The sequence below is a fragment of the Theobroma cacao genome, chromosome 10 (genome assembly GCF_053813885.1).
Source record: "Theobroma cacao isolate CCN51 chromosome 10, ASM5381388v1, whole genome shotgun sequence".
Lineage (NCBI taxonomy): Eukaryota > Viridiplantae > Streptophyta > Magnoliopsida > Malvales > Malvaceae > Theobroma > Theobroma cacao.
Genome location: NC_142648.1, coordinates 2,185,833 through 2,211,496, shown reverse-complemented (window position 1 = coordinate 2,211,496; position 25,664 = coordinate 2,185,833). Strand labels below are relative to the sequence as shown.

The 25,664-nt window shown below is 32.9% G+C and overlaps 1 protein-coding gene and 2 pseudogenes across 1 annotated transcript; all 3 read right to left on the bottom strand.

The window, feature by feature from the left end:
• Positions 1–602: 602 nt before the first annotated feature.
• Positions 603–2,323, bottom strand: LOC18586094 (glucan endo-1,3-beta-glucosidase-like). Its single transcript, XM_007009279.3, has 4 exons — positions 1,889–2,323; positions 1,196–1,783; positions 828–1,101; positions 603–734 (listed from the first exon to the last, which is right to left on the bottom strand). Exons 1-4 carry the CDS (start codon positions 2,321–2,323, stop codon positions 709–711), a joined length of 1,323 nt encoding a protein of 440 aa, XP_007009341.3. The 3' UTR covers positions 603–708.
• A 1,826-nt stretch (positions 2,324–4,149) lies between these two features.
• Positions 4,150–15,844, bottom strand: LOC148760253 (uncharacterized; annotated as a pseudogene).
• Positions 15,845–16,636: 792 nt separating this feature from the next.
• LOC18586089 (uncharacterized) lies at positions 16,637–25,537 on the bottom strand (annotated as a pseudogene).
• Between the last annotated feature and the right edge of the window lie 127 nt (positions 25,538–25,664).

The following is a 25,664-nucleotide window of genomic DNA, read 5'->3' as shown; positions in this document are numbered from 1 at the left end:
TGACTCGATGTTAAATAAATGTATCTTTAAATTTGAAATCAAATAAAAAAATTTTCCTCGAAAATTGTACATTGATCATCATTTGATCATGCCTAAGACAAAAAAAATCCTGGCAAATTTACATCTTTTTCATACCACAATTGGATCATCCTGGTTATGAAATTTCAAACTATAATCTTGTCAATGTTCAATAGGGGATATTGGGTCTTTTACTCTTCTTAATTTTCACCAGGCCAGAAGGCCTGCCACCCAAATTATTGTTGAAATGTAAACAAGAACAGGCCTTTACATGTACAAAGGCCCAAATCAAACTTCAAAAATTTTTTCGTAATCAATTTAAAATTTATTTGGTAACAATAAATGATACATAATCATCATCATGTAATAAATTTTTTTGCTCTTGCAAATTGCAATTGTTTTTCAGTGGAACTCTGGAATTACAATTCCATCAACTGTTTTTAAGCTGTTGTTAAGACTCTTATCTATTTTTTCCACAATCCAAGCCATGCAAAAATAAATTAAATTATTGGAAATTGATGTTCACATTTGATACTGCAATTGCAGCATACAACAAAGCATCAAAGAAAGTAAAAGAACTACACTACACAGTAATTTGTATGAGGGAATTTCTCAAGCTTTTTCCTCCAAAAGGGAAATTCCCCCTTAACCAACCTTCACTCAATAACCAATCTTTCCTCATCCAATTCTTCAAGTGTAGTGGCAGTTGCCATAACCTGCACCACAAATAAATTCTCAAACAAAGAAAATTAAACAATGTTTTCGATTTGTAATTGTTTTTTGAGTCTCAATACTAAATTTTTGCTTACTTGGATCGGCAGTGGTGATTTGAGCAGTGCCAGAAAAATCACAGGCGTTATCAGCTTGGCCTTTGTTTCGATAGTAAGAATTCATGGCAAATGTTGCACGAGACCTGACGGTGCCTGGTTGAGCGCAAGGCCCACCAGGTTGAATTGGACTGCAATTAGCACCTTGGCTACATGCGTAATCTAGGTTAGATTGCAGTTGAGCATCGGTGACTCCAGGTTTCGGTACACAGAACTTCTTGCTTGATGGTGCCCGTATTGCTGGTCTTGGCATCGGCTATATCATATTTGATACAAGGAGGAAAGACAAATGAATGAAACCTTACAGAAATCATATTTGATATAGGTCCAACTTTTAGTAAAAGTCATACCTGGCCATTGCGCAAAACTCCAACATTGTAAACAGGGGTGAAATCTGGTCTAAATAAACCCCAATTCCTCTCAGCGAGGGGACCTGGTTTCTGATTCTCATTAAACAATGCGAAAATGTAAGTCTCAAACCTCCTGTTTGGCATCAAAGGTGTGCCATTTCCTGAAAGGATTTCCCTAACCAAATTCCCATTGTAAGAAAGTGCATTCCCAACAGTAGCAACCAGGTTTCCTCCATCACCCTGGGAAGGCCAACCGGTTTCGCCAATGACAATGTCAACATCTCCACAGCCAATGGCACTCATGGCCGAATGTGTTTTGTCCAAGAGAGCATCAAGGGCATTGGTGTATGTTTTCCCACTATGTTTATCAAACAAACCAGGATTTCTCTTGAAAAGAGCATAGTCCAATTTGTTCCCCATCGCATTCAACTCGAAGTAAGGGTAAGGGTTGATCATGAAAGGTGATTTTGTTCTTCGAAGGAATAGTAGTAAAGGAGCAAAGAAGCTCTTTGCATAATCCTGCCTAAACCGAGCCAAACTTGGCACAGAGTCACCATTGAATATGTTAAGAGCATGAGCTGTTGTGACCTGATAAACAAAGTAGAAGAAGAAGAATGCATTTGAATTCATCAAAATTAACCAATATATAAAAGAAATGTAAGAATCAAACGCAAAATAAAGCATATATCGAACCTTAATACCCCGAATTCCAGCTTTAGCCAAAGCAAGATGAAGAGATTTCATTGCTGGCACAAGATTGTTAATTTGATCCTGAACGTTAAAAAGCAAAATTTCGTTGCCAACAGAAATATACTTGATCTTCGTCTGTGGATAAAAAGGGCGAATATGGTTATTCACCCATCTCCTCGCCGCTCGAACATTGGTTAAAGAAGGGATTTGTCCATTGGCAACCGTGACCGTGACCGAAATATCAGTGTTTGCAAAAGCTCTAAGGACATCAGGGTTCGTATCAAAGATCTTTACGCTGTCAAAAATAGTTTTGGTCTTGATGAAGTTGGCAACTTCGTAAGGTGACGGAAGGTTGTCCGCTATCATGCCATAGTTTACGCCGAGGGCGGTGGCGGAGGTGACGAGGTGAAGGAAGGTGGCGAGGAGGAGGATTCCCATGGTTCCAAAAAGATGTTCAATCGTTTTGACTATTCTTCTCTATTGTGAGGTTAATATATATACAGTAGAAAGAAGAAGGAAAAAGTAGGTTCTATGTTCAATATTTTGACAGATGGAATCAGTGTTAAAACAAAGAATAACAGCTCAGATTTTAGCTAGTCTTAATCAAAGAGATCTCCCTGATTTTGGAATTGTTCCAAATTTAGCTTCTCCTCCCACCTTTTTAACCCCATATTACTTGGTTATCATGAATGCTTTGCAATTTTGTTAAAACCCATACTAGATTTTGTTCATTAGCGAATATTTGATTTGCTGTCTTATTGTAATTCCAATTATATATATATATATATATATATATATATATATACTTGTAATTAGTTCAGAATTAAGAACCCAATTGCCATTGTCCATGGGAGAAGAGGTGTGCCAAGGCTGATGCAATTTCACTAGCATTTTGCTTATACCATTCCAATTTCCAATTTGAGTTTGACACGATCAAGTATTTTCATGGCGTCCTGATGCAGTCAAACATATCGACTTCCAGGACTTTTCACCTGAAACAGATAAAGGTCCAAAACAGGCAGAGAGGTGAAACTGTAGAACCCGGCGCATGCAGCGGCGTGCCCACTAGTTATTTGGCAAGTGGAAAGCTTTTGTAGTTTAAAGGATCGTGTGGCAGCTTTATGGATTCTGAGAAAACTTGCATTCCTATTGTCTTAATAACTTTAATTAACTTATTTATCATTGAGATTAAGAAAACAAGAAATTTGTTTTCTTTATTGTTTTTAACATAAAAAAAGCTTTATTATAAGGCTTAAAGACTTAATATGTTTATCTTTTTGAAAAATCAAACTGTGGACTTAAATTATTTATTTTTGTATTATAAATTTCAACTATGATAAGTCTTAGATTAGTATAAATTTATTATAATAAAGACTAACAAGTAACAATTGATGTCAAAACCTTAGGATTTATAATCCTAAAGAATTGTATATAAATTACATTATTCATGATTGCATGTTAAGGTATTGTGTGTGGTTTTTTGAATTTGTGTAATTACATTGTTAAAATTCATAATTCTATTTATACAATGTAATTAAATCATGAACATGCTTAATGAGTAGTACATTATTGGTTATATGATTCTTAGGTCAAATTCTATCTATGTAATTGAATGAAATCGTATTTGAAAAATTAAGTTTTTTCTAAAAATGCGTAGATTTTAACATTTTTAAATCAAGAACAATTTGATTTTATATAATTTTTATTACCTTAGTTATTGTTTTTCCATTTTCATTTATGAAATTGACTATGTTTAAACAAAGTTTTGCATTTTGATCCCAAAAATATAAACAATAAAATTATTTTAATGGAAAATAAGTTAAATTATTTGCCTCATACTAATTTATCTCATCTAGCCCACAATTTTAAAGTCCTAACTTGTTTAGTGATTTTAAAGTCTTAACTTGTTTTCCCTAAAAAATTTACTTCAATTTAGTCAAAATTAAGATAGTGGAGAATCTATTATCCTTAAATGTACAAACAAACGAACAATTGTAACTCATGCAAAAAGGTGGACCAATGGTGAGCAATTATCCTCTACAACATATTTTTGTGCAATCCAAAAGTTTTTACATAATCACTATATCATCTAATTTGATATCTAATAGTTGAAAATCAATAAAATTTTTAAATAACAATATTTAGAGAATTTAAGTACGGTTCAAAACCAAGTATTCTTCACACACTATTTTTCTATCTTCCTTCCTTCCTTCCTTTCGCTTCTTCTTTTTTTTTTTTTGTTAAATTAAGATGTTGAAACGATTTCATCCCGTAAAAGATGATCATCTTTTACGATCAGATTCAGAGACGGAATCCGATGATAATAATTTAGATGATCATGTTCACGGCGAGAATCTACATCGGAAAAGAAATAATAGAGAAAAAACCATTGAAAAGGAATGCAAGAATTCAAATGAGAAGGAAATTACTCTTGATAATGGAAACAACAGTCAAGATATGGAAGACGGATTCAAGGAAGAGCCAGGTTGATTCAGACATGCTTAGTTCATTTCAAATATGTTGATTGGTCTTTATTTTAATTATATCATTTATTGTCTACATAAATTCTTCTTTATCTCCATTAATTATTATGATCACATTTTTCATCCTTTTTCTATGAATTAATTAAGTTCTATGTCATTGTGGATCAAATCTCTTCTTTTTTTATGTTCTAATTCAGAAAATATAGTGATGAAAGATGCAAAAGAATATCAAGAATACATGAAGCAGCTCCCTGTGCCTGATGCTCTTGAATTATCATCATCATTAGTACTTCCTTTCATTACATGGCAAGGCTTAGCAGAATCAATGAAGCACAAGTATGAGCAGCCACTTCATTACCTCACTCACATCCTCTTGAGACAATGGGATGAATCAAGAGACAGCACCAAGAATAACGAATCAATCAAGCCTATTGGCAATGTCATTCATCCTAGTAAGGCTGAATCCACCATCTGGGTTGCTGAAGAATTCAACAGGCAGTTTGCTTCCCATCACTACCTTGCTGACCTCTGGCTTTCTGACCTAAACTACCATGATTTTGTTGATACAATTATCCCCAAGCATTGAAATCTCAACTTGCAAACATGCAATTCAATAAAATCTCATGATACATTGCTGGTTCAATATTTGGTTAATTTGTTTTTTTTTTCTATTGTTCAATTCAAATTTGTTTGAGTGACACAATTGGTTTAGTCTATAAATTCTGACCTGACCCAATTCGTTCATTGCAATTGTTTTTTTTTTCCCCCTTTTTATGATTAATTTATTGACAGAATCAGAGATTAAAAAAAATTTAATGGACAATTAAAGAAAAAAGTGCAAAAGAAAGTAAGTGGCCAATGGGCAAAATCCAATTTAAAACCTTATACTACTTCTTGGAAGAATACATACAATGCCAGCTCTATTTCAGAGGTCAATTAGATAACTTCATTTTTTTTTTCTTAAAAAGGGCAAAATGCCAAATATGACTGACCATTCAATTTTTAACAGCTCAAGATACCATCAATGCAAAGTTTTGAGTTTCTCCAATGATTTAAATGGTTGTTCCCTGAATGAATTAAATGGTAAGTATCCTTTGAATAAATAAATATTTGGTAAGTATATGGGAAAAATAAGGTAAACAAGCAGACAGTGAAATCCTGCCATTGCTTCTCAAATTCAGCAGTTACACAGTCAATGTTGACTCGGGAATCGTAGCTAATATTAGACAACGAAAATCCATTTGGATTTTTTTTTTTTTTTGCATGTATTGCACTATTAATGTTTCTCTATTTGCGCAACAAGTACAACATTTTGGTTAATTGCATACCACCCCTTGAATAATGGATATTGTTATTAAACCCCTAGATTTTGAAGTGCTTTTTTTTCTAGGTAACTCCCCTTTCTTAATCCTTCTATCATGTCCTAAATTTTGATTGTTAGATATTATATATAAATAACAAATACTTTTTTTTTTATTTTGTTAAGATTTTAGAATGTTTTTGAATTGGGAAAAAATCAAAATTTTTCAATAACATGTTTTATATGTAGTTTTAATTATCACTTTTTTATGTTGAGTGACGTAATGCTTAAACTTTACATACCGGTCAAAGAAAAACATAACGGCCGGCATATATTCTCTTCACTTACTCCTAAGTTACTTCCAAAGCAGTAAGTTTAGTTTTATTATTTATGTTTTATAACTGATAAATATATTACCACCTTTTGAGAAAAAACTTATATATATTACGCTTATTTGGATTAATCTGTGCAATGGTAGGAGAAAATTTAAAAATTAAAAAAAGAAAAACGTTCGTAATAAGTTATTCGATTAATTAGCCCTTAAAATCTATACAAACCAACAAGTATAAAACTTTTATCTTCACTTTTAAATATCTTTAAAAAAATAACACAAATAAAGATTAAAACCAATCAATTATTAAAAAGTTAGCTCACGATCACGATTTAACTAATATTAATTATATGATTTCATTTTTTTTTCTCAATGTTAGAGTCAAAACCCTAAAATCAAAAACACGTGTCGACAAAGTAAGTCTACTAGCAAATGCTATATATCTTTTCATGCAACGTACGTAACTTCTTTCGCTTATCATATGCATGTTCATCTTTAAAATAATAATTTATATACATGACATATTAACCCTAAACAAACTTCTAAAACATTTTGATTATTTATCAAACAAAAAAAAAAACTTGCTCATTCAATTGCTAAATACATAGGGCAAATAACTCTATAAATTAGAATTATGTCCAAGGGCAAAATTGAAAAGAATTTAAATACCCCAGGGATTAATCTGAAATACTACAAAATATATCATCCTCGCAGCGCCTATATATAGTGCAATGAATGAGATGGAAAACAACCACCAAAGGAAGAAAAAAACTATAGCATTAAGCTTTCAATCTCTTGCAGTCATGGCTAAGGCAAGAGGGAGACCGAGACGCACGTCAAGCTCAAGCAGCCATGCCAGGCAGTGGTCGCCGCTGACGCTAGCCACCTTGCGGAATATGAGAGAACGTCCTTGTCAGAAGTGCCATACGAGGAAACCAGGGAGCACCGTCACTTACCGTGATCAATCCGATCATGGCTATGGTTGGCTGCTACCTGGTTGGGTCGCGGAGGAGCGCCGCATGCTTACCGGCAGGCTCTATACGGTAAAAATTCACTGTCATACACACAATATGTACATACATCTCTCTCTTCATTTTGAACTATGGTTTCCATTGCTAATATCCTTTTCGTTATGGATATATTTGATTAACCCTTAATATTGTGTGTTTTCAAATCCTTTTTATCTCTGATATATCTGACAAACTGTTTTGTGCAGCAATATTTTTAGATATAATCATATCAATTAATTAAATTAATAAATATTTGAATATTTGGTTTAGTGATAACAAAAAACTCCGTTTGATGGTTGCAGTATTATTATGATCCATGGGGACGTCTGTACAACACCAAACGTGAGGTCCTGTATAGATGGGCAGTGTGCGGCCTGGTTCTCGTTGAGTGATCAAATGATGGGAAAAGGTGAAACCATTGATTCAGAAAAGAAGATTCATGTCTCCTTTTTCTTGCTTAGTTTCTGATCTTTATGTCTAATTAATTTGTGGGTTAATGTTTTGCAGGGTTCATTCGGAAGCAGCTGATGATGAGAGGAGGAGTTGTTGATGCACATCTAGATCAAGATTACTCTCTTGTGTCATTGTTGTTTACTTTGGCTGTGTAAAATACATATTGTACCTTGGAAGAATAGGTGTAAATAAAATGAATGAACCCATTTTTAGCTTGAATCCCAAGTGTCATTGAGCATCTTTACTTATGACTTTATTATTAATTAAGAGTAATCTAAATATTTATCTCACATTGATTGAGGTTTATACATCTTTTCTGGCACGGTTTCTTCGTTTTTGCATCCAAAGTGAATTCTAAATCCAAGATTATGTGCAGATAACCGGCAGTACCTCAGTAACTATACCATGGGTCTTAGAATTGGAGAGAATAGGCTTCATCATCTAGCTTACTGGATGAAATCAAGGAATAAAAACAAAGTTCTGAAAATCAAATAATACAAATATCATCCAAAGAGAATCTTAAAATTTTAGAGAAAGAGAACTATGGAGGAAAGAAATTGATAGGTACTTCAATCAAAGTGTTGGACATATGAAGCAAAGTACGTGATGTCAAAATGATATAAAGACAACTCTGAATTGATTTTATTCAATCAAGTTAACATTTTTTATTAAAATAATTAATATATATATATATATATATATATAATTTGTTATTGATTGGGGATTCTGCTTTTCTGAATGATATGGGACAAGTACACAAACAGGAGAATCAGCAGGTACAGTAACAAAAGCAGCTAATACTCTAGTCATTCTCTGTATAATTTGTAATCCAAAGTTTCAATCTGCAGTGACTATCAATGTTCATGGGCTTCAATAGTCGCTCTGCTTCTAATTCGGATTGAGGTGAAGAGTGCAGCCCCCTTAAATGCCCGTTGCACTGTTTATTGTCAGAAGAAACATTGTCTTCAAGATCGTGCTCATTGGGAGTAGATTGTCTCTGGTAGGGCGACTGCCACTTTGCTTGCAAATAAGCCAGAGATCTCCATGGAGGAAAAGGCATTGAGTTTTGCTTAAGAGACGACCCAGCAGCGTCAACCATGAGCTAAAGCCATTGTTTCAACCTAGTCAATGAGCCCACGTAAACAACCGGAAGTGAATTCAATATTCTATCATAAGAATCAACTCCTCTAGCTACCTCAAAGTGGCTTCGGAAGTCAATATCAATAATCAAACGCTCAGAACTTCCCTTGTTGTAATTGATCTCATCGATATACTTATGATCACTTGCATATATGCCACAAACGGTATTGTCAATAATCAAATGCAGCAGAACAAAGATTCTTCACAACGGCACAACCAACTGACATGCAAGCACACAAACATGCATACCCAGAGAAAGAGAAGGAGAGTGGAAAGAAAGAGGGAGTGCGAGATGGAAGGAACATTAATAGTACACATTCAAACTTCAAATAAAGAATTCAAGACATCTAGAAAGAATAAGCTCAAATTAAGGTCTCTTTTCTTGCCCCTAGGCTGGGTAGCATCAAACCCTACTGTTAAATGATCCAGCAAAAAGATAAAAGGCTCCATGGCATGCCTCCAGGAACTTTGTCACTACACCCCACCACCTTGATGCACACAAAGCAGCGTCATAGGCAGAAAGTCTTAATAACTTTACTAGAGAGAACCCGATGCAGCTAGCATTACATGGACCTGACTTAGATCCATATTAAGTAAATGCTCTTCGTAGGAAATGAAGAGGGTAAAAGTAAAAGTACAAAGAATCACCACAATGCTCGGATCGGATCATTCTTGAAAAGTTGGAACAGGTAGAAAAGTCCACATCCTGTGATTGACTTAGATTACAGTCGTGAGTGTAAGGACTTCGATTTGATGTATATATATTACAACCAGCAGTTTTTTTTTTTTTTTCTATTTGCACACTAACAGCTAATTAAATATGAATTTTTATTTTATTTTGTCTTTGTTCTTGAGCTCATGAATGGCAGCTAGGGGTACGGAATTCTCATCTCTTTTTGGTTCCTTTGAGATATTGCTCTTTATTTGATCACCACCAACAAGCTATTGGAGCATCCATTTCTGCATTGTGATTTGTGCGTATACTCTGCTGGAATGTAAGGGGCTTAGGAAGCTCCGTCGAAACCAGAACGATTACATTGATGATGGCTTGGACTATTTGGCCTTCTCCTAAATGCAGAATGGGCATTTAGTGCATCTAATGGCAGGTCAGGAGGTATTTAATTTGTTTATCTGGGACAAATTGGCTTTCTCGAGCACTGTTACTGTTATTGTTTCACAGGACAGATATATCCTAGTTCAGGGGATTTGGACTTCACATGATTTGTACTGCAACGTTGTGACCCTTTCTCCATCGACGACTTAACATTGATTCAACACTTAGGGGATGTTACTTTTCAGCACGTTTTAAGGAAGGGTAACCCATTTGCGAACTCAATGGCAAAGCACGGTGTGGACAAAGAGACCATGGTTCTCGGCATGGTGGTGACTCTTATGTGTGACTTGTGGCTGCTGCTTTAATGAAGCTGATTTCGACTGCCTTAGTGGTAGAGTCAAGATTTTATGCTTGGAGGAGGCGAAAAATCGAAAAAAATATTTATAAATTAAACAGTTATACTAGAAAATTTAATGTTTGACCATAATATAAAACAACTTAGATAAAAAAAAAAGTTTATATGAAATTTATACAAATAAATCTTGAAAATTATTTAAAGGAATTAATCTTAATAATTTACTTAAAGGAATTAACTAGCATAATCATAAATAGTTTAATAATGACAATAATATCAATTTCTAGATAACTTAACAACAAACAAAAATTAACAAATATAATAATAAAAATCTCAATGGGAAGTAATCCCTTAAAAAATATTAAGGACTATCAATGGAGAAGCAATTCTTTAAAATTAATTAAAAAAATTAAATACAATATTAATAAACTATACAACGAGGAAGCAATCCTCGAATTAAAAACTTAATTGTTTAGAAGAATCTAAGCAAAAAAAAAAAAAAAAACACAACTAATTTGTAGGAAAACAATCAAGCAAGTGGTGGTTATGAGATTTTGAAGTAGTGGGGCTTGAAAATAATTCTACTGCAATTGATTTTTTTTTTTGAAAAATGCAATTGATTTTGTTTTAGTCCTATTAAAATTAGTTGCTGACTAATTGTTGTATGATATTTCACTAAACAAAAAATTATTGTAGGGATAAAATTATAAAATTTCAAAAAAATAAAAATATGTTAGAAAAAATTTAAAATTTTTGTAGAAGTGAAATTATAAAATTTCTAAAAAGTAAAGGCGAGTTATAAAAATTTAAAAATTATTGGAGAGGTGAAATTATAAAATTTTTAAAAAATATAAATAAATTATAAAAATTGAAAAATTGTTTGGGGCCCCCACTAGCCCCCCCCCCCCCCCCCCCCCCCCTTCCCTCTGCCTCTAGACTACCTTATTATAATGCTTTATTGTATTGACAGCTTTTGAATATCTTATGTTCACTTGGATAATTAGGATCTGACAGTCATGTAAGCGTCACTTTTGTCGGGACTATGTTGATTGTCACGGTAGTTAAAAGTGGTGTGAACTCTTATATACTCAGTATCATTCTAGTACATAGCTAATGTGAGATTCATGGCTTCCCTCTCTAGGACCATGGCATCTACCCTTGCTCCCCTTGGGAGTTTTTCTTCTATGTGGGACTTTGCGCTAGGAGTTTCTCTTCGATATGGGACTTTATGGCTCTATCCGCTGAGAGCATTATCTCGAAAATGTGATAATCATGTCCATGCGAGAACCGTGAGATCCTCCCCTACTTCAATAAGGATCCACTGTCTTTACTAGCACATTGCTAGTACTCAAAGTCCATTCTGATATCAATTGTCACAGTCCACACTAATCCTTGTGAGATATTATCCTCTTTGGCCTATTGGTCTCACGGTTTTGGCCCACAAAAGGAGCTTCACAAGTCAAAAGTGGTGTGAACCCTTATATGCCCAGTATTATTCTAGTATATAGTCAATGTAGGATTCATGACTCATTTCTCTAAAATCATGACATCTACCCTTACTCTTCGCTGAGAGTTTCTCTTCAATGTGGGATTTTGTAGCTTTATCCGTTGAAAGCATTATCTTGACAATATGAGATTCACATTTACATGAGGACCGTGACACTGAAGTTGGTAAATCCATCTTGAGTATGCTCTCCTCATGTTGGTTCCCCCTAACTTGGGATGAAAAATAAAATTTTATTTTGACTGAACAAAAAAAAGTCGAATCATAGAAACAAAGGCAAGCTTCAGTATATTTAGACACAAATAAAAAATAAAAAATAAAAACAAAAACAGATTAATACATTAACAAGGTAATCTTAAGGGAAGTGACCAATGTTTCAAATATCTGAGGCAACTCACTATGACAATAAGTATACTTCGGATATGAACAATAACCTTACGGTCAAAGTACTCGATCAATCCCGGTATTCATGCATTTTATCCAATTTAATCTCTATACTCAAAATGAAGAAATTTAATCCCTTAATTTTGAGAATTATTTCAATTTAATCCTTCCATTGACGATATCCAATTTTACCATCAATAGTTGTTTGAGCGATACTATATTTTGTAATTGTATAGTTTTTTATGCCTGGACCAAACACTATGTCATGAAAAGTATTTTGACAATAAGCAAAATACTTAAAGTGGCATACGGGGTCACTAAAATTAGTAAAATCACTTTTCAAAAAAAAATAAATGTTCTTGGTAAGAAATGAAGAGGTAAAAATAAAAAGAATCGCCAAAATTATGAGATGAAGAAGGTAAAAGTAAAACGAATCACCAAAATTATAAAATTAAGATGATTTTCTAATTGATTAATACTTTCTTCAATCTCTAAAATAGATATAGTACGAGAGTATTTTGATCCTAAAATAAAAAATTACAAAAACTTCATAATTCAAGCTCAAGAATACCATAAATGTAAAGTTTTGAGCTTATCCAATGATTTAAATGATTATTCCCTGAATTAATTATATGGTAAGTATCCTTTGAATAAATAAATATTTGGTAAGTATAAATGGGAAAAATAAGGTAAAAAAGCCGACAGTGAAGAGCCTGCCACTGCTTATCAAATTGACCAGTTACACAATCAATGTCGACTCGCGAATTATAGCTAATATAAGACGGGAAATCCATTTGGATTTTATTTCATGTATAGCACTATTAATGTTTCTCTATTTGCGCAACAACCACAACATTTTGGTTAATTGCATACCACCCCTCGAATAATGGATATTGTTATTAATATCCTTTAATTCCCCTTTCTTATCCTTATTCCACGTCCTAAATTATTATTATTATTATTATTATTATTATTATTATTATTATTATTATTATTATTATTATTATTATTATAAAGAATAGATACTTTCTACCTCCGACTTTGTTAAAATTTTAAAAAGTTCTTAAATTGAAAAAATCAAACTTTTTCAATAACACATTTTATATGTACTTTTAATTACCAAATGCTCGGATGCATAAAAAATCATATACACTATTGTATTTTAAATTTCAACTGTGATAGATCTTAGATTAATGTAAATTTATTATAATAAAGTCTAACAATTGATGTCAAAACCTTAAGATTTATAATCCTATAGAATTATATATAGATTACATTATTCATGATTGCATGTTAAGGTCTTGTGTGGTTTTTGAATTTGTGTAATTACATTGTTAAAATTCATAATTCTTTTTATACAATTAATTAAATCATGAATATGCTTAATTAGTAGTAAATTATTGATTATATGATTTTTAGGTCAAATTATATCTATGTAATTGAATGAAATCGTATTTGAGAAATTAAGTTTTTTTCTAAAAATGCTTAGATTTTAATAATTTTAAACCAAGAACAATTTGATTTTATTTAATTTTTGTTACCTTGGTTATTATTTTTCTTTTTTTCATTTATGAAATTGACCACTTTTAAACAAAGTTTTGCATTTTGATCCCAAAAATATAAATAATAAAATTTCAAAGCAAAATTAAAGTATGTAACATAGATACATAAGATCTAGTATATCTTTTGCTTTTTTAATGAAAATAAGTTAAATTATTTGCCTCATACTAATTTATCTCATCTAGCCCACAATTTTAAAGTCTTAACTTGTTTAGTGATTTTAAGGTCCTAACTTATTTTTACTAAAAAATTTACTTCAATTTAGTCGAAATTAAGATAGTGGAGAATCTATTATCCTTAAATGTACAAACTAATGAACAATTGTAACTTAAAGGTGGACCAATTGTGAGCAATTATCCTCTACAACATATTTTTGTACAATCCAAACTACCTTGCTAAGCTCTGGCTTTCTGACCCAAACTACCATGAATTTGTTGATACAATCATCCCCAAGCATTGAAAACTCGACTTGCAAACATGCAGCTCAATAAAATCTCATGATACACTGCTGGTTCAATATTTGGTTAATTTGTTTTTTTTTTTAATGTTCAATTCAAATTTGTTTGTGTGACACAATTGGTTTAGTCCATAAATTCTGACCTGACCCAAAAAGTGCAAAAGAAAGTAAGTGACAAATAGGCAAAACCCAATTTAAAACCTTATACTAATTCTTGGAAGAATACATACAATACCAGCTCTATTTTAGAGCTCAATTAGATATTTTCATTTTTTTCTTTAAAAGGGCAAAATGCCAAATATGACTGACCATTCAATTTTTAACAGCTTAAGATGCCATAAATGCAAAGTTTTGAGTTTATCCAATGATTTAAATGGTTGTTCCCTGAATTAATTTTATGGTAAGTATCCTTTGAATAATGAATAGATGGTAAGTATATATGGGAAAAATAAGGTAGAACAGCCAACAGTGAAGAGCCTGCCATTGCTTATCAAATTGAGCAGTTACACAATCAATGTTGACTCGGGAATCTTAGCTAATATATATAAGACAGCGAAAATCCATTTGGATTTTTTTTTGCATGTTTAGCACTATTAATGTTTCTCTATTTGCACAACAACCACAACATTTTGGTTAATTGCATACCACCCCTCGAATAGTGGATAATGTTATTAAAATCCAAGATTTTAAAGTGCTTTTTTTCTGGGACCCTCTCCCTTTAATTCCCCTTTCTTATCCTTATACCATGTCTTAAATTTCGATTATTATATATATATAAAGAACAGATACTTAATTTCTCCGACTTCGTTAAGATTTTAGAAAGTTTTTAAATTGAAAAAATCAAACCTTTCAATAAGGCATTTTACATGTACTTTTAATTATCACTTTTTTATGTTAAGTGACGTAATCCTTAGACTTTACATATCAATCAAAGAAAAATATAACTGTCGACATATATTCTCTTCACTTACTCCTAAATTACTTCCAAAACAGTAAGTTTTATTTTATAGTTTTTGTTTTATAATTAATATATATTACCACCTTTCAAAAAAAACTTATATATATTACGCTTATTTTAATTAATATGTGCAATGACGAGAGAAAATTTAAAAATTGAAAAAAGAAAAACATTCGTAATAAGTTATTCAATTAATTACCCCTTGAAATTGATACAAACTGACAAGTATAAAACTTTTATCTTCACTTTTATATGTCTTTAAAAGAGAAAAACAAAAAAATAAAGATTAAAACCAATCAATTATTAAAAAGTTAGCTCATGGTCACGATTTAACTAATACTAATTATATCATTTCTTTTTTTTTTCTCAATGTTAGAGTCAAAATCCTAAAGTCAAAAACATGTGTCAACAAAGCAAGTCTACTAACAAATGCTATATATCTTTTCATGCAACGTACGTAACTTCTTTCGCTTATCATATGCATGTTCATCTTTAAAATAATAATTTATATACATGACATATTAACCCTAAACAAACTTCTAAAACATTTTGATTATTTATCAAACAAAAAAAAAACTTGCTCATTCAATTGCTAAATACATAGGGCAAATAACTCTATAAATTAGAATTATGTCCAAGGGCAAAATTGAAAAGAATTTAAATACTCCAGGGACTAATCTGAAATACTACAAAATATAGCATCCTCGTAGCGCCTATATACAGTGCAATGAATGAGGTGGAAAAAAACCACCAAAGGAAAAAAAAAAACTATAGCATTAAGCTTTTCATCTCTTGCAGTCATGGCTAAGGCAAGGGGGAGACCAAGACGCACGTCAAGCTCAAGCAGCCATGCCAGGCAGTGGTCGCCGCGGACGCTAGCCACCTGCGGAATATAAGAGAACGTCCTCGTCAGAGGCGCCATAGGAGGAAACCAGGTAGCACCGTCACTTACCGTGATCAATCCGATCATGGCTATGGTTGGCTGCTACCTGGTTGGGTCGCGGAGGAGCGCCGCATGCTTACCGGCAGGCTCTATACGGTAAAAATTCACTGTCATACACACAATATGTACATACATCTCTCTCTTCATTTTGAACTATGGTTTCCATTGGTAATATCCTTTTCGTTATGGATATATTTGATTAACCCTTAATATTGTGTGTTTTCAAATCCTTTTTATCTCTGTTATATCTGACAAACTGTTTTGTGCAGCAATATTTTTAGATATAATCATATCAATTAATTAAATTAATAAATATATGAATATTTGGTTCAGTGATAACAACATACTTTGTTTGATGGCTGCAGTATTATTATGATCGATGGGGACGTCAGTACAACACCAAACGTGAAGTCCTGTATAGATTGGCAGTGTGCGGCCTGATTCTCGTTGAGTGATCAAATGATGGGAAAAGGTGAAACCATTGATTCAGAAAAGAAGATTCATGTCTCCTTTTTCTTGCTTATTTTCTGATCTTTACGTCTAATTAATTTGTGGGTTAATGTTTTGCAGGGTTCATTCGGAAGCAGCTGATGATGATAGGAGGAGTTGTTGATACACATCTAGAGCTAGATTACTCTCTTGTATCATTGTTGTTTACTTTGGCTGTGTAAAACACATATTGTACCTTGGAAGAATGGGTGTAAATAAAATGAATGAACCTATTTTTAGCTTTAATCCGAAGTGTCATTGTGCATCTTTACTTATGACTCTGTTATTAATTAAGAGTGATCTAAATATTTATCTCACATTGATTGAGGTTTATACATCTTTCCTGGCAGGGTTTCTTCGTTTTTGCATCCAAAGTGAATTCTAAATCCAAGATTATGTGCAGATAACCGGCAGTACCTCAGTAACTATACCATGGGTCTTGGAATTGGAGAGAATAGGCTTCATCATCTAGCTTACTGGATAAAATCAAGGAATAAAAACAAAGTTCTGAAAATCAAATAATAAAAATATTAACCAAACAGAGTTTAAAAATTTTAGAGAAAGAGAACTATGGAGGAAAGAAATTGATAGGTATTTCAATCAAAGTGTTGGAAATGCAAAAGTTCAGCAGTTCAACCCCATTTCCATATGGGCAGCTTCTTCTTATCTCTTGAATGGCATGTAGATTGCTATGGAAGGACATAATTACTGGGAAAGAAATTCGAAGATTTTTTTTCAATATATATATATATATATATAGTCTTTTTAATTAAAATGATATCAAAGTCGATCTTATATCCATAAGTTCAATAGTTCGATCCCATGAAATTTTTGAAACCTCAAAAGAGGGAGTCTATGTGAAGACCGCAATGCCCTACGAAGGTGGTTGACCTCCATGTGATGGGGTCCACTTGAAATACATTGTTCTTTACAAAAGCAAAGTAGGCGATGCCAAAATGATATAAGGGCAATTCTGAATTTGAATTGACTTTATCTAATTAAGTTAACATTTTTAGTTAAAATGATGTATATATATATATATATATAGTTTTTTAAATTAAAATGGCATCAAAGTCAATTTTATATTCATAAAGTCACTAATTTGATCTCCAGAAATTCTTGGTCCTCAAGAGAAGGAGTCTATGTGGAGACTGCAATGCCCCACCAAGGTGAGTGGCCCTAGTGTGATGGGGTTCATTTGTAATGCATTATCCTTTCAAGAGCATAGTAGGAAATTGGAAACACACCTGTTGCCAAAATTATATTAAGGTAACAAAGGCAGCTAATACTCTAGTCATTCTCTGTATAATTTGTAATCCAAAGTTTAAATCTCCAGTGACTATCATTGGTCATGGGCTTCAATAGTTGCTCTGCTTCTAATTCGGATTGAAGTGAAGAGTGCAGCCCCCTTAAATGCCCGTTGCACTGTTTATTGTCAGAAGAAACATTGTCTTCAAGATCATGTTCACTGGGAGTAGATTGTCTCTGGTAGGGCGCTGCCACTTTGCTTGCAAATAAGCCAGAGATCTCCATGGAGGAAAAGGCATTGAGTTTTGCTTAAGAGACGACCCAGCAGCGTCAACCATGAGCTGAAGCGATTGTTTCAACCTAGTCAATGAGCCCACGTAAACAACCGGAAGTGAATTCAATATTCTATCATAACAATCAACTCCTCTAGCTATCTCAAAGTGGCTTCGGAAGTCAATATCAACAATCAAACGCTCAGAACCTCCCTTGTTGTAATTGATCACATCGATATAGTCGTGATCACCAGCATATATTACTTGGTTATCATGAATTCTTTGCAATGTTGTTAAAACCCATATTAGATTTTGTTCATTAGAGAATATTTGATATGCTGTCTTATTGTAATTCCAATTATATAGTTCAGAATTAAGAACCCAAATGGCATTATCCATGGGAGAAGACGTGTGCCAAGGCTGATGCAATTTTACTAGCATTTTTGCTTATATGATTCCAATTTCCAATTTGAGTTTGACACGATCAAGTATTTTCCAATTTTGGGGACTCAAGTCTTGCAGAACTTCTTGCAATTCGGGAAGCTTTCATTATCTTTGCCTTCTCGGTTTGGGTTGGAAATTTTTTACTCGTCTGTAAGAGTGATTCTCTTAATGCCGTGAAGTGGATCAAAAATCCAAATGACGTCCCGTGGAAACTTGGAAAATGGATTTTACACATTGAGAGCTTGAAGAAGATGATTGGTGATTGGAAAATCTGGCATACGCTAAGGGCAGGAAATAGAGCGGTTGACAATTTGGCTAAAGGGGCAATTTGAAGGGCCTCTGATCTGCTGGAGACCAGTGATGATATAGAACATGGGTTGGCAATTGATACAGAGTAAGCTCTTCTAAATTATTTTCCCAGGTTGCATTAATTTTCTGTTCTTGTTTTTTATGTTTGTGGAACTTCTACCATTGTTTGTCTAAGTTGTGGTCATTGTTGAGGTCCCAAAATGTATGCTGTGGTGGGGATTATGTTGCTGGAGGTTCTTCGTTGGTTTCCAGATTGGGTTGGATCTCATACGCAACCAGTGGCTTGTCTCCTGACCCTTTCTTTTGCTGCAGCCTACTGGATTTTTGTAAGCAGTAAGGAGCCACCTCACTACCTTACGTGGTAGTCTTTTGTAAATCTTTTATGAAATGAACTTTATTCTGCCTTTCAAAAAAGGAAAGTATTTTCCAATTTGATTTTCTGCGGCAACAAGTTATTTTTTGCACTGTTGCTTGTACCCAGGGCCTTCAAGGCCAATCCTTCTGTAACTAATTTCTGATTCTAACGAAACTATTTGATTGGTTAAGAAAAAAACAAGAAATTAGAGAAATTATGTATAAAAAATCATATATATATATATATATATTTTTTAATTAGGGGAAGAGAGATTTGAATCTTGTTATTTAGACAAGAGATCATACACGAACTAATAAGCTAAATACTTGAATGAATAAAAAATCATATACACTTTTATATTTTAAATTTCAACTATGATAGATCTTAAATTAATGTAAATTTATTATAATAAAGTCTAACATTTGATGTCAAAACCTTAGGATTTACAATCCTAAAGAATTATATATAGATTACATTATTCTTGATTGCATGTTAAGGTCTTGTGTGGTTTTTGAATTTGTACAATTACATTGTTAAAATTCATAATTCTTTTTATATAATGTAATTAAATAATGAGCATGCTTAATTCATAATTCTTTTTATACATTGTTGAATTTCATGCAGCCAACACAAGGTCTAACCCAATCAATCATCGGTTTAATTCTTTTCTGCAACAAAGGAGCTTTAGCAAAGGCCAAATCACGAACAAGATCAAGGACAGAAGAATTGTCGAGCGGCTACTTGGCCCTTATCCACCAACCAATTCTAAATTTAATAATTTCATAAATTTGGAAAATGTTAAAAGGTTTACCTTTGAAGATTAGCTCATTTCCAGAAAGCCAAATGATCCAAACAATAGTGAAGAAGGCCATGCGTCGACTGTTTTGATTTCTTTATTGCAAATGGCACGTAAAGCCGCATTACTACTCACAAGACCCCTCCTAAGAAGCTCCCCTCTTACATTGTCAAAATTCATAATTCTTTTTAGACAATGTAATTAAATCATGAACATGCTTAATTAGTAGTACATTATTGATTATATGATTCTTAGGTCGAATTATATCCATGTAATTGAATGTAATCATATTTGAAAAATTAAGTTTTTTTTTTTTTTTAAAAAGTGTGTAGATTTTAATAATTTTAAATCAAGAACAATTTGATTTTATATAATTTTTGTTACCTTGGTTATTATTTTTCTTTTTTCATTTATGAAATTCACTATGTTTAAACAAAGTTTTGCATTTTGATCCCAAAAATATAAATAATAAAATTTCAAAGAAAAATTAAAGTATGTAATACAGATGCATAAGATCTAGTACATCTTTTGCTTTCTTAATGAAAATAAGTTAAATTATTTGCGTCATACTAATTTATCTCGTCTAGCCCACAATTTTAACGTCTTAACTTGTTTAGTGATTATAAAGTCTTAACTTGTTTTAACTAAAAAATTTACTTCAATTTAGTCAAAATTAAGATAATGGAGAATCAATTATTCTTAAATGTACAAACTAATGAACAATTGTAACTTCAAGGTGGACCAATTGTGAGCAATTATCCTCTACAACATATTTTTGTACAATCCAAACTACCTTGCAAACATGCAGTTCAATAAAATCTCATGATACATTGCCGGTTCAATATGTGGTTAATTTGTTTTTCTTTTTAATGTTCAATTCAAATTTGTTTGTGTGACACAATTGGTTTAGTCCATAAATTCTGACCTGACCCAATTCGTTCATTGCAATTGTTTTTTTTTTCCTTTTTTATTATTAATTTATTGACAGAATTAGAGATTAAAAAAAAATTTAATGGACAATTAAAGAAAAAAGTGCAAAAGAAAGTAAGTGACAAATAGGCAAAACCCAATTTAAAACCTTATACTGATTCTTGTAAATATACATACAATGCCAGGTCTATTTTGGAGGTCAATTAGATACCTTCATTTTTGTTTCTTTAAAAGGGCAAAATGCCAAATATGACTGACCAATCAATTTTTAACAGCTCAAAATACCATAAATGCAAAGTTTTGAGTTTATCCAATGATTTAAATGGTTATTCCCTGAATTAATTATATGGTAAGTATCCCTTGAATAATGAATATATGGTAAGTATATATGGGAAAAATAAGGTAAAACAGCCAGCAGTGAAGAGCCTGCCATTGCTTATCAAATTGAGCAGTTACACAATCAACGTTGACTCGGGAATCTTAGATAATATATATATATATATATATGACAGCGAAAATCCACTTGGATTTTTTTTTTTTTTTGCATGTATAGCACTATTAACGTTTCTCTATTTGCGCAACAACCACAACTTCTTGGTTAATTGCAATACCATCCTTCGAATAATGGATATTGTTATTGAAATCCAAGATTTTGAAGTGTTTTTTCTTTTCTAGGACCCTCTCCTCTTAATTCCCTCTTCTTAAATCCTTATGCCATGTCTTAACTTTTGGTTATTAGATACTATATATAAAGAACAAATTTTTTCTCTGACTTTGTTAAGATTTTAAAATATTCTTAATTTGGAAAAATCAATCTTTTTCAATAACACATTTTATATGTAGTTTTAATTATCATTTTTTTTATGTTGAGTGACGTAACGCTTAAACTTTACATATCCATCAAAGGAAAACATAACGGTTAGCGTATAGTCTCTTCACTTATTCTTAAGTTACTTCCAAAATAGTAAGTTTTGTTTTATTGTTTCTGCTTTATAACTAATATATATATTACGCTTATTTGGATTAATCTGTACAATGACAAAAGAACATTTAAAAATTGAAAAAAAAAACAATTGTAAATAAGTTATTCAATTAATTAACCCTTGAAATTTGTATGTACAAACTGATAAGTATGAAACTTTTATCTTCACTTTTATATACCTTTAAAAAGAAAAATGAAACAAATAAAGATTAAAACCAATCAATTACTTAAAAGTTAGCTCATGGTCAGATTTAATTAATACTAATTATATGATTTCACTTTTTTTGTTGATGTTAGAGACAAAACCCTAACGTCAAAAACACGTGTCGACAAAGCAAGTCAGCTAACAAATACTATATATATTTTCATGCAACGTACATTTTTTCATTCGCATTTCATATGCATGTTCATTTTAACCCTATATTAACCCGCCATATTAACCCTATACAAACTTCTAAAACATCTTGACTATTTAACAAACAAAAAAAAAGACTTGCTCAATCAATTGCTATATACATAATTCAAATAATTCTATAAATTAGAATTTAAATACTCCAGGGACTAATCTGAAATATTACAAAATATAGCATCCCCATAGTGCCTATATATAGTGCAATGAACGAGGTGGAAAAAACAACCACATGAAAAAAAAACTATAGCATTAAGCTTTCAATTTCTTTCAGTCATGGCTAGGGCTAGGGGGAGACCAAGACGCGCGTCAAGCTCAAGCAGCGCCAACTATGCCAGGCAGTGGTCTCCGCTGACGCTGGCCACCTTGCGTAATATAAGAGAACGTCCTCATCAGAACTGCCATAGGAGGAAACCAGGGAGCACCGTCACTTACCGTGATCAATCCGATCGTGGCTATGGCTGGCTGCTGCCTGGTTGGGTCGCTGAAGAGCGCCGCATGCGTACTGGCAGGCTCTATAGGGTAAAAACTCATTATCATACGTACAATATGTACATACATCTCTCTCTTCATTTTGAACTATGGTTTCCATTGCCAATATCCTTTTCGTTATTAATATATCTGATTAATCCTTAATATTGTGTGTTTTCAAGTCCTTTTGTCTCTGATATATCTGATACACTGTTTTGTGCAGCAAGTATATTTAGATATAATCATATCAATTAATTAAAAATCAATAGAATATATGAATATTTGGTTTAGTGATAGTAGCATAATTCGTTTGATGGTTGCAGTATTACTATGATCCATCGGGGCGTCAGTACAGCACCAAACGCGAAATCCAACATTTATGGGCTGTTTGTGGCCTGATGCTCGTTCAGTGATCAAATGATGGGAAAAGGTGAAACCATGGATTCACAAAAGAGCATTCATCTCTCCTTTTTTATGCTTGTTTTTTTATCTTTATGCCTAATTAATCTGTGGGTTAAAGTTTTGTAGGGTTCGTTCGGAAGCAGGTGATGATGATTGGAGGAGTTGTTGATGCACATCTAGAGCTAGATTACTCTCTTGTACCATTGTTGTTTACTTTGGCTGTGTAAAACACATACTGTGCCTTGGAATAATAGGTGTAAATAAAATTAACGAACCCTATTTTTAGCTTTAATATCCCAAGTGTCATAGAGCATCTTTTACTTATGACTCTATTATTAACTACGGGTGATATATCTAAATATTGGTCTCACATTGATTGAGGTTTATACATCTTTCCTGGCAAGGTGTCTTTGCATTCAAAGTGAATTCTACATCCAAGATTATGTGCAGATAATCGGCAATACCTCAGTAACTATGCGTTGGGTCTTAGAATTTATGGGAATAGGCTTCATCATATAGCTTATTGGGTGAAATCTAAGAATAAAAACAAAGTTCTGAAAATCAAATAATAAAAATATCAAGCAAATAGAGTCTTAAAATTTTAGACAAAGAGAATTATGGAGGAAAGAAATTAATATGTATATTAATCAAATTGTTGGAAATGCAAAAGTTAAGCTGTTCAATCCCATTGCCATATGGGGGGCATCTTCGTATCTCTTGAATGGCATGCAGATTGGTGTAGAAGGACATAACAATAGAGAAAGAAATTCGTGTACCTGTTCTTTCTAATATATATATATATATGTTGAACGAATATTATAAATAAAGGAATATAAAAATAGTAAAAACAGTAATTGGTCTGAGGCGTGGTATCACTGTCCTTAAGGATAATTTCCGCCCCTTCGGAGTATAAAACTCGGTGCAAAAGGACTGTAGCGGTTATCTTTCAAGATTCAACAGACTCTTCTTTATAGTTTGCACAAACTATTAAGGAATGACAGGAACAGCAAAAAGAAAAAGCAGAAAACCCAGTAGAGAAGCTAAAGAGAAGAGAAGAGGCAGAGGGAGAAAGCTTTAGAGAAGAAAAGCTTTGGTGTGTGTTGTGAGTGAGGGTGTGAGGCTATATTTATAGGCATGGAATGAAGTGAACGTTGTACCAAATAAGGTGAACGTTGCACCAGATCAGGGAGTTGAGGAAAACCTAATCAGCATTTATACCAAGTCAGATAGATATTGGAGCAAAATCAGGATAAACGTTGAGGAAAACCAGGAGAATCAGGTAAACTTTGATTTAATCAAATGCTGAAAAAGTTCAAAAAAAAATAAGGTCAAAGTACAAAAAGTCACTTGGACACAACCCACGTGTATACTCGCACACAGGGAGGAAAATCTGAAGTTTTTAATTATTTAACCCAATCTTGTGTGCACGCGAGCTCACTCTGTTTTCCTTGCTTGCAACAAGCCCATAGTTGGTTTTTCAATATAAGACATTCACCTTTTATATATTTTAACAATGTAAAATGTTTGAACCTTATAAAATACATTATTTTTCAACATATATATATATATTATATAACTAGTTTTTTAATTAAAATGATACCAAAGTTAATCTTATGTTTATAAGGTCACTAGTTCGATCCCATGAAATTCTTAAGTACTCAAGGGAGGGAGTCTGTGGAGACTGCAATGCTCCACCAAGATGGGTGGCCTCAATGTGATCTTCATCTCGAGAGCATAGGAAATTGGAAACACACCTCTATGCCAAAATGGTATAAAGGTAATTGTGGATTTTATCCAATCAAATTAACAACCGGAAGTGAATTCAATATTCTATCATAAGAATCAACTGCTCTAGCTATCTCAAAGTGGCTTCGGAAGTCAATATCAATAATCAAACGCTCAGAACTTCCCTTGTCGTAATTGATCACATCGATATACTCGTGATCACCTGCATATACGTCACAAATGGTTTTTTCAAAATTACTGTAGTTTCACTGATTTATGAGTAAATCAAAAACAGTTGAGGGACAAAACCTACAAAATGACATGCAAAATTTCGCCTTACTTTTACTGCCTTAATAGAACTGTTGAGGGGAAGTTGATTTTGATCATGAATGGTAGGTTTGAACTCTCAAAGACATGCAACATAGATAACAGATCAGATGCAGCAGAACAAAGATTCTCCACAACGGCACAACCCATTGACATGCAAGCACACAAACATACCCAGAGAAAGAGAGCGTGTGTGAGAGATGGAAGGAACATTAATAGTACACGTTCAAATTTCAAATATAGAATTCAAGGCATCTAGAAAGGATAAGCTCAAATTAAGCTCAACATCTACTGCTAAATGATCCAGCAAAAAGACAAAATGCTCTATGGCATACCTCCAGGAACTTTGCCACTACCTTGCCCCCTTGATGCACACACAGCAGCATCATAGCCAGAAAGTCTCAATAGCTTTACCAGAGAAAACCCGATGCAGCTAGCATTACATGAACCCGACTTCACAAAGTGTAGGTCCGTCTCACTCATAGATAATATAAGTGAATGAACCACAGACAACAAGTCGATCTCATACTAACCCACCGAGTGCTTATAGTACTGCAACATGACAGAGCAAAAATAAAGAGAATTAGATCCATATGAAGTAAATGCTTGTTGAAGTTGGAATGCATCTCTTTAATTGTTGATAGTGTTTATCTGAGCAGCCAGCTGCTGCATAAGACTCAGTTAAGTT

Coding starts and splice junctions, on each gene's coding strand:
- LOC18586094 (XM_007009279.3), bottom strand. CDS start 2,323: ATGGGAATCCTCCTCCTCGCCACCTTCCTTCACCTCGTCACCTCCGCC. Junction 1,784..1,888: donor CTGGAATTCGGGGTATTAAG/GTTCGATATATG, acceptor TTTGTTTATCAG/GTCACAACAGCTCATGCTCT. Junction 1,102..1,195: donor GAGTTTTGCGCAATGGCCAG/GTATGACTTTTA, acceptor AATATGATATAG/CCGATGCCAAGACCAGCAAT.